At 40.4% G+C, this 9,277-nt stretch overlaps 1 protein-coding gene across 5 annotated transcripts in view; it reads right to left on the bottom strand.

The window, feature by feature from the left end:
- tecta (tectorin alpha) overlaps nucleotides 1-9,277 on the bottom strand; it is a 31,190-nt gene that overhangs the window by 1,778 nt on the left and 20,135 nt on the right. For 3 of the 5 annotated variants that reach the window (XM_008428601.2, XM_008428604.1, XM_017308438.1), the window contains 11 exons: nucleotides 8,543-8,742; nucleotides 7,739-8,119; nucleotides 5,659-5,945; nucleotides 5,197-5,477; nucleotides 4,271-4,381; nucleotides 3,995-4,200; nucleotides 3,415-3,578; nucleotides 2,702-2,950; nucleotides 1,657-1,819; nucleotides 1,485-1,569; nucleotides 312-431 (listed from right to left, as the gene is read on the bottom strand). In XM_008428601.2, the coding sequence (XP_008426823.1) occupies nucleotides 312-431; nucleotides 1,485-1,569; nucleotides 1,657-1,819; nucleotides 2,702-2,950; nucleotides 3,415-3,578; nucleotides 3,995-4,200; nucleotides 4,271-4,381; nucleotides 5,197-5,477; nucleotides 5,659-5,945; nucleotides 7,739-8,119; nucleotides 8,543-8,742 (2,247 nt within the window). Of the gene's footprint in view, nucleotides 1-311; nucleotides 432-1,484; nucleotides 1,570-1,656; nucleotides 1,820-2,701; nucleotides 2,951-3,414; nucleotides 3,579-3,994; nucleotides 4,201-4,270; nucleotides 4,382-5,196; nucleotides 5,478-5,658; nucleotides 5,946-7,738; nucleotides 8,120-8,542; nucleotides 8,743-9,277 lie in introns of those variants that run through there. The other 2 variants (XM_008428602.2, XM_008428605.2) reach the window with 2 other exon arrangements.

Below are 9,277 nucleotides of genomic sequence, written 5' to 3'. Positions count from 1 at the left end.
TAAAAAAGACAAAATGGAGACAAAAGGACATGTGGAAGATCCACAAAAAAACAGCCGGATGAGAATTTGTTCAACTGGTTTGAGTGGGAATTTGCAGGTAAGTTACTGACTACTGACGACTACTTCATAGAACCCCACTGCAAACACAGTTTAAAGTGAATACTGAGGCTGTAGTGACAGTTTAACCAGGTAAATATAATAAATGTGGAAGCTTGTTGGAGCACTAAACAAATTAATTTTCAACCTTTAACTAGGACATTTCAGATCAGACTCAGTGACTAAATGTTTGCAGACTGTCGTGTCTGTCTTACTGCGGCAGCTTTTCCCGTCAGGCTGCAGCATCCCAGTCACACAGCTGCAGATGGGCCCAGTTCCCTTACTGCTGCAGATCTGCTCACAGCCACCGTTGTCTTCCTCACACCAGTCAGACTCTGGAGGAAAAAGGAAGTGATGTCATTGACATAAAAACCAAGACAAAACAAAAGCTGCTTTTTAACAAATACTGTCAAGTTTTTACTTTTATTCAACATTTATTGGTTTATTTTGTGAAGTTTTACTTCCAGTTTATTGATTATTGGAGATATTTGGAAAAAGTTTCTTCCATTTCTTTTAACATTTCTTGAATTAATTTTATTTTGTGTTACAACTTTAAACAGAGAGCTGACTGGAGATTTCATTTGATTACTGTGAATAATTAAGGATGATCAGGTTTCAGTTAATGCCTTGATGAATTAAAATTATTTAGACGCTTTGATGCGTCAGAATAAAAAATGTTTACATCACTTTGGAGTTGTTTTGATATATAGACGCTCCAGTGTACGAGCTGTACCTGAATGCACCTTAAAAATTCTGTTTTTTTTTTTTAATTTAAATTTTTCTAATGCAATTTTTATTTATTTATAGAAAAAAGTTCCACTGTTTTTAATAATTAATTTTTCTTTTAATTCTTTCTATAATAAAGAAAAAAAGTTCAGTTAATAGTGTTTTCATTTTTTACCTTAAAAATAAAAGTTTGGCTGATTTTAAAATCATTTGTAATTTTTTTTTCATGAAAAAAGAAGAGAAAAAGTTTTTGACATGTTTTAAATTAAATAAAAATATATGTATATTTTAATAAAAGAAAAAAGGTCTGGCAGGTTTTATTTTAAACCATTAAAAATAATTTTATTAAAAAAACAGATCACCTACTTTAATAAGATGATTTAGATTCTGAATAAAAAACAGGAAAAAGTTTTTTAAAATTATTTTTAAAATTATTTTTTACCATTTACTTTTAAAAGTTCAGTTGTTTTTTAAAAGTTTTTATATAAACAGTAAAAGCTTTTTAAAATAAAAGGTTCAGCTAAAATTTAAAATAATTTCTTTCATTAAAARGTGCCAGCAGCTGGATTTGGACTCGTCGTCCTCCAGACCCAGAGGAGTTTATGATTCATGTTAAAGTTAGTCTTGGTGAAATAAAGTGAGCCTGCGGACAGTTTTCTGACCTCTCCTCCTGATGGGTCCCACTGACAGGATGTGCTCCTTGTGCTCGCTGTCCTCTGAGTACATCCTCCTCTTGTGTGGACAGTTCTGGACCAACATGACACACAGCTTTACTAAAACGGAAAGAGGAACGCGCTCCGATTGGCGCCGAGCGTCTTTCCTCGAGCCTCTCACCACTTTGCAGGCGTTGGTGTCCGAGTCGCACAGCGACACGTCACAGTGCAGGTGCACCTCGTCGTAGTCGCCGATGAACTTGAAGACGGTGACGTGGAAGCGGCAGGTGAGGGACACGCCGTTCTCCGCCATGCCGATGGTGTTGTCCTTCGTGTTCGGACACCTGGAGGAGGAAAAACACATCAGCCTCTACAAACCAAAAAGGTTTTATAAGTAAAATAAACAGAAATGATTTATTCTAAGTTTTTGGAAATAGTTTGTCTTGTAAAAAAGACAATAGTTTGTCTTTTTTACAAGACAATAAGGCTTCTTTTATGCTTCTGAAAGGCTCAGAAACAGCAAAATGACGGCTTTGGGTGGCCTAGTTAAAGTCTGAAGTGGAATAATGATGCTATGTAATGATCTTAAGCAGACAGGTCTTGTTGGAAAACTGAATTAAATCAATTCAGCAAAAGCAGAAAAGGTCAAAGGTCATCCACAAGGTGATGCTAAATGCTCATCACCAGAAACATTTGATGGTTTCTGTTGCCAAGGTTTCTGAGGTTGTGGGTGTGATTACTTTTTCATACAAGTTTGGGTAGCTTTTTTCCCCCCCTTTAATAAATGAAATTTTTAGGTATTCACTTTATTTATCTTTGTCTAATTTTAACACAAAGTAAAAATCAGCTTAAATTTAGCAAATAGGGAAACAATTGGAAATCATAAATGACCTAAAACAGAAAAAGTTTATTCTGACTTCAGGTCAGACAGGAAAAAAAACATAAATATGAGTCTTTTTATTTAATATATGAAACTTCTGGTTTCAGCTCTTAAAAACAACAAAATATGGCAGCGACAGCTGCATTTTAAATACATATTTTAATTCATTTTTATCTCGTTTTTATCTAACAAAATTGAACAATGTGGGCAGCTGCCCAGGGCGTCATCAGAAGGGGGCGGCATTATTTTCTTGTTCCAAAAACCATTAAAATAAAATAAATCCAGCCCGTCAGGCTGGGTTTTGGTTTCTGCTGACTAAGTGAACCTTCTTGTTGAGGCGTCCTACCCTCTCTCTATGATGATGTAGCGCAGTCTGTCGCTGCTGTAGCGCGATGGCGTGGCCCAGCACATGTTGACGATGAGGATGAGCTGGTTGACGTCCGCCCCCTCCACGAACACGCCCACGAACAGGATGTCCCGCGTGCTCAGCACCACCTCGCCCTCCCGGTACGGGTGGCGGTACGACGAGTTCTTGTAGAGCGCCATCTTGGTGATGAAGTTTCCCTCCTGGGTCGGCAGGGTGAGGTTGATCACGCTGGAGGGAGAGCAGAAAGCATCAGACATTTCTGTCCCAAAATAATGTTAATAATAATAAGAATAATAATAGTAATTATTTTACTGGCTCATGCAGAATCTACTGGTTCCTTCTAATCAAGACTAAAAATGGTAAAATATTAATTATTTGGATTATTTCTTTAGTCCCTCGGGTTTAATTTGCTTTAAATTTGCATTTTTTAACACGAAGCTTAAAATTTGCAGTTAGCATTTTAATATATTTCCTAATTGTTTGCCCTTTCTCCCTCCATAAAGCACTCTAAATGTTTAAATTCAGTTTGATTTAAATTATTGTTGTTTTGCAGAAAATGTGGGATTTTTCTTCCCCACTCAGTAAATGTTTGTATTTTTCTGTATTTCTCAGCCTGATGTCATGAAGCTGGAATAAAAGCTGAATTATTTGGGGGATTTTTTTAGGTTTCATTTTTGCGGCAGGCGTGAGACCTGAGCATGGGCTTCAGGACCGTTTCCAGGGAGATCTTCAGGTCCAGCTCGTAGGCGCAGGAAAACTCCACGTTGATGGTTTTGTCTCTGGTGATGACGTTGCCGGTGTTGTTGACGCTCTCGATCCAGACGGTGTTCTTGTACATGATGTGTGTGCCGTTGGACTGCAGAGGACAAAATAAATAATAAATAAACACTTCCAGCCCAGAAACATTCAGTTAAAGGAGGAGTGAGTGAGATTTACAAAAAACTAATGTGTAACTTCAAAACAGTTTTTTTTTTACTTTATCAGAATGAAAAAAAATATTTGCATATAAAAACACAATATCACACAATACCTTTATGCAACAAAGAAAATATAAAATAGTCAAGTGAGTAAGATTTCAGTTGATCACTTTTTAAAATAAACTTAAGTATGAATGTAAACTGGCCAGAAACTTTGTTCATTTTTATTTCTGTGTTTAAAATGACGGAGCTGCTCAGGTCAGGCTCTGCTATGTGATGTCATCTTTTGATACTGCAATATTTGTTTTGAGTCAAACGATCCACCGGTTTGACCGTAAAGAGGCGATATGAGCACCTGGACGATGGAGCCGCAGTGGCCTTTGGTGTTGTTGATGTGGAAGGAGATGAAATCCTCGCCCTCGATCCCGGCGCAGCGCTCGTCGTTGATCCTCACGTCTTCGCGTTCGAAGCCCAGCTGGAAGAGCTTGCACTTGGAGATGGAGACCTCCATCTGGGCGTGCTTGCAGTTCACCTCCGCCTGGATGATGTCATCCTCACCTGCTGCACACATTCAGATGAAGCACCGGCGTGTCTGCTGGGTGTGGGCGCCGTGACGCGGCGGGAGCTTCACCTGCAGGGTTGGTGGGCAGCTCCGGACAGCCGCACAGGTCGCCTCCGTTCTCCAACTCGCAGGTGAAGTTTGTGCAGATCTCTCCGGCACACGGGTCGTAGATCCATTCTGCTAAAGACAGGTGAGCACACAATGTTAGCTGTCGCACTCACTCAGAAACACCAGAAATCAACCTGGAAGTTTTCACACCGCTCAGATTTATCACTTGCAAAAAAAAAATGCAACACAGCCAAGAATTAACAGCAATAAATTGGGTTCTTTGGCCTCTCATAAGAGAAATAAAAATGGAACTAAATATGTAATTAGGAAGCTAAATGCTTAGTGGATAAACTAAATATTCAACTTCAACTTATTTAGCTCCAAACTAGACATTTAGCTGTAACTAAATATGAAGTGAGGAAGATAAATATTTAGTGTCAAATTAAATATTTAGTTTAAAGCTAAGAGGAGCTAAATACCTGGCTTAGATTGGAGCTCAATATTTAGCTGCTAAAGAAAACATTTGGATTGGAGCTAAATGTTAAACTTATTAACCAAAATGTAAGTGAGCAAGCTAAATCTTTAGTTACTTTGGAGCTAAAGATTGAGTCAAACTAAATATTTAGTTTAAAGCTTAATATTTAACGTCAAACAAAATATTTTTGCATTAAACTAAATATTTACATTGGAGCTAAATATTGAGCTCGCTTACCAAGTAGCTTGGAGATAATTATTTAGCTTGCTAACTAATTATATAGTTTGAAATGAACTTTTTTAAATGAATGAACAACATGGTAAAAATATAACTTTGAAGAATTAACCTGCATTTTCTTCTCTTATGACAGGCTAAATAACCCAAATTATTCCCATTAGTAATTTCTGACTGCATAACTTTTTCTAACGGCGCCCCCTAGTGGACAGGACCAGCTGTCTGACGGGGCTCTTACAGCAGTTCTCCTGGGTGATCCACTTGGTGGTCAGGGTTCCCAGGGAGCGGCAGGCCTCGGCGTAGGCTGCCAGGGAGCCGCAGACCTGCGCCTTGCGGTGGTTGTAGCAGCCGTCCAGGTAGCAGGACTGGTAGAAGGGCTGCGGGTCCAGCAGGCCGTGGCACGGCTGGAAGAAGCCCTTCAGCTGGGTCAGCTTCTGACAGGCGTCTTCGCTCTGCAGCGCCAGGACGGCCGTGTTGTCACAGGACTGGGCTAAAGCCACGTACTGGGTCTCGTCACAACTGGGACACAAAAGCAGTCGGCTGAGTTACTCAGGGTGAAGGGAAGCGAAGCTGCACAGACTGTTGGGAAAATCTATGAAAGGTTTTCATCATCACCTTTTCTGCTTTTTAAAAGGTTTCCATCGTTACCCGCTCTGCTACAAAAGGTTTCTCCTCTGATATGAAAGGTTTCCATCTCTACCTGTTCTGCATGCCGTTGGTCTTCCAGCTCTGGGCCAGCTCCAGCGCGCTGACGGCCGGTTTGCCCCTGGAGGTGATGTAGTCGTCGTTGGGGTCTCCGTTGAAGTTTCCACACAGGCCACACACCTTGTTCTGGAGCCGCTGGCCCATGGTGATGCTGAGCGTGTTGAAGCGGTTGTAGCGAACCTGAATGTCCTGCGGCGTGTCGATGACGATGAAGCCCTCGGACGTGGACAGACGCGTCATCAGGCCGGTCAGGAAGGGGACGGACACGGGCGTCCCGTTCACCTGGAGGGACGATTCAGTTTTCAGTTAGAGGCAGCAGAACATCGCCAGAGTTCAACAGTGGAAAACTCGAGGTCTGGGGCCCACATATGGCCCGCCATAGCGCTTTATGCGGCCCTCTAGACCAGGGGTCTGAAACCTGCAGCTTATGTAACCTTTAACAATGACTCTTAACTCTGACTAAAGAATCAACTAATGGTTAAATGTAGATATAATAAAAGTAATAATTGCATTAAATTTCCACAAAGTGATGACACTAAAAGTACCAGAAGTGTTTTTAGATCTATATTTTTCTTTCATTAGGTTGAAACTATGATTTTTTTTGTGTTTTTACACAGTTGTCCACAAACATCCACATCCTATAGAAGAAAACATATTAGTGCTCTTTCTGCAAACATTTTATTTATTTTTTTATTTCAAAACCGCAAAACAGAAATAAAATTGTGATTCATTAAAAATTACCAAAAAATTCCTAGATATTTATCCAAAATCATAATTGATTATTTTTATGTGATGTTACATTTGCAGCTCTAGACAGATTATGATGGCAGATGTTGCTGCTTTGTACATGCATGGCAGCCATATTGGATTTATAAATGTTTGTGGGTGATGAGAAACTCTCTGAGTCAGACTCTGAGCTCAGAGATTCTGACTTCCTGGTACAACCTGACTGGTCCGGTTCAGTCCAAACAGCAGAATCCAGCTCTGCTCGAGGTTGGATTTCTAACCTGCATCGCCTCAGATCAACTGTTTGATGTGGATCTGAGGTGATGTGCTGCATGAATATAAACCTAATCACGAACTAAAGGTTCACAGATCTGAGGCCAGTGCAGTGAAATGTTGTAGTTAAAGGTTCATTAGGATTAATAAACACCAGGATTAGAGGCCAGAAGAAGCTCAGCATCTACCTCTGTGACAGACGAAGGCCTTGGATCCTAACAGGCCGTTACAAAGAGGTAGCTGGTAAACTGGACAGAAGGAGGTAAATGGAGATTAGCTCTGGATCTGCTTGTCTGGTCGGTTGTTAAAGGTTTCCCAGAACAGAACCAACAGAAATAAGAGAAAAAAAACCAAAAGTGATGCAAAAACGCTTTGCTTATAATTCCGTCTTTCTGAAAACTAGCAGCTCTTTTCTGTGTTAGTGATAATCTGTTCAATGTTATTCAGGGTTAGATAGTTACAACAGGTTGAGGACTAAAGAACTAAACCCACTTTAAAAGACTAAATTTAAATCTGGCTCTTTAAAAGCTAAATGTTATAAAATCAGAGCCAGACTACAGACTTTTGGACGGTTCTGTACTCAGAATGGGTCGTTCTGAGGTATCCTGTACAACATGAAACATCCTCTACTGTTGCTTTTCAGAAGTCCAGGCTTCACTGAGGCCCAGAAGCATCAAAAATGTTTACGCTTCCTTTTAAAACTTCATGTTTCAATGAAAATATAACTTTTCATTGAAAAGTTATATTTTTTTAGAAACACTTCATGTTTCATTGAAACACTTCATGTTTCAATGAAACATGAAGTGAAAGTACTTTCACTATTGTTCACATATGATGACGTTCATCCTGCACAATTCAAGCAGAAAACAAATTCATTAGGTGAAAAAATGAAGCATAAATGTGTCATAATAACATTCACTCCTCCTGAGTTCTTAGAGAAACTGATGAGCTTTAAACAAATCCAATCAAAACAGAAACAAGCTCACAGTTATTTTAGTATTTAAAAGTCTGTCTTACTTTGGAACTTTGAGTTTGCAGATAGGAAACCACAGGTGTGTTTTCACAGGTGTGTTTACCTTGACGGTGCTGCCAGAGATCAGGATGTTCTCCTCGTTAATGTAGAGGTAGACATGTGAGATGGTGGTGAGGTTGGGCGTGCTCCACTTATCGAAGTTAGCGATGAGCTGGAAGGAGAGGTCCGGCAGCTTGCGGCAGTTTGTGGACAGGACAAAGGAGCAGGAGGCTGGGAGACGCAGTGACGCCCCGTCGAAGGTCCTGAAGACGCCGCCGCCCGACGCCACGCAGTGCTGAGAGCGCCGCGCGAAGCAGCCCCGCACCCCGAATCGCAGAGTGCACTCTTCCTCCGCCTTGCAGCGCCGCGGGTCGCACTGGATCAGGTTCCGCCCGATGCACTGGCAGCGCTTGGTGCAGTCGTTGTTCCAGAACAGCTGTTTGGGCTGAAGGTGAAACATTTTAGACGTTAGAATCACGGAAAAAAATATTTCTTACACCGTGGACTAGAGCTAATTATTGAATTAACTGTCAACTGATTTAACAACCGATTAATCATTAACTGGACTATACAGACCAAAATATATATATATATATATTTTTTTCAAATCACAAATTTTGTGAGTATTCTTACGTCTTTAAAATAAGGCAAAAAAGAAGCTTCAGTGGTTCAATAAAAATTGTAAAAACTGAGGAATGTGACATTATGTTCCGGTACAAAGAGTGAAAATCAGAGGAAAAGCAGCCAAAGTCCAAAGAAAAGCTTAAAACGCGCCGACACCTGTTGACTAGAACCTCACTGGACGGTTTCTTGGAGGGAAACCTGTAGAAATCCAGGCCCGTCTAAAGCGTTTCCAGCGGACACTGACCTCGTAGTATTTTCCATCGGTGTAGCAGCCGCAGTTTTGCGACAGGATGCAGCTCTTGCCGTTGAGCACGTAGCCCAGGTCGCACTGGCAGCCCTCCACGCAGTCCTGGCTGCAGTCCCGCTGGCCGCGGGCGGGGGCGCACTGCGGCGGGCACACCGACATGCAGCTGGAGTAATGGCTGTTCGGAGGACAGCTCTGGACTGGGAGCAGAAACCAGTAAGTTACTCTACAAACTGGGAACAGAAGCTCTAATGGTAAATATGATTATCTTTTGTGATTATTTTTTAAATAGTCACTGTGGTTTCTAAAGTAGATCCCAACATCTGATTGGTTTAACCTTCACAGAAGATCTCCATCCACAGATGTGCAAAATATTCAAATACATAATAAACTACCGTATTATTAATAAAATAAGTGTTTATTAATAAAATATTTAAATATGTGCACGTTTTAATAAATGATGAAACTATTTGTTTTAAATTATAATGAACAGATTTAGTTCATTAAATCATTTTCTGTTGATTTAGTGAACTGTGGCCGTCCTGTACTAATCTACAGGAGGGTCAACATAATGGTGTTCATGATAGTCTGTTTAACCTTTAATAAAACAACGCAAAGCAGCAAAGACTTTATTTAAAGTAGAGATAACAATATCATTTAGATATGCGAGCATCACATCTGTAAACATCCGTTTTTAGAGCAGCATCCGACTCTGATGCTCAGGCTTTGATTGTT

Source organism: Poecilia reticulata, linkage group LG14 (genome assembly GCF_000633615.1).
Source record: "Poecilia reticulata strain Guanapo linkage group LG14, Guppy_female_1.0+MT, whole genome shotgun sequence".
In the NCBI taxonomy this organism is placed as follows: Eukaryota; Metazoa; Chordata; class Actinopteri; order Cyprinodontiformes; family Poeciliidae; genus Poecilia; species Poecilia reticulata.
This window is presented reverse-complemented; position numbering and strand designations above follow the sequence as displayed.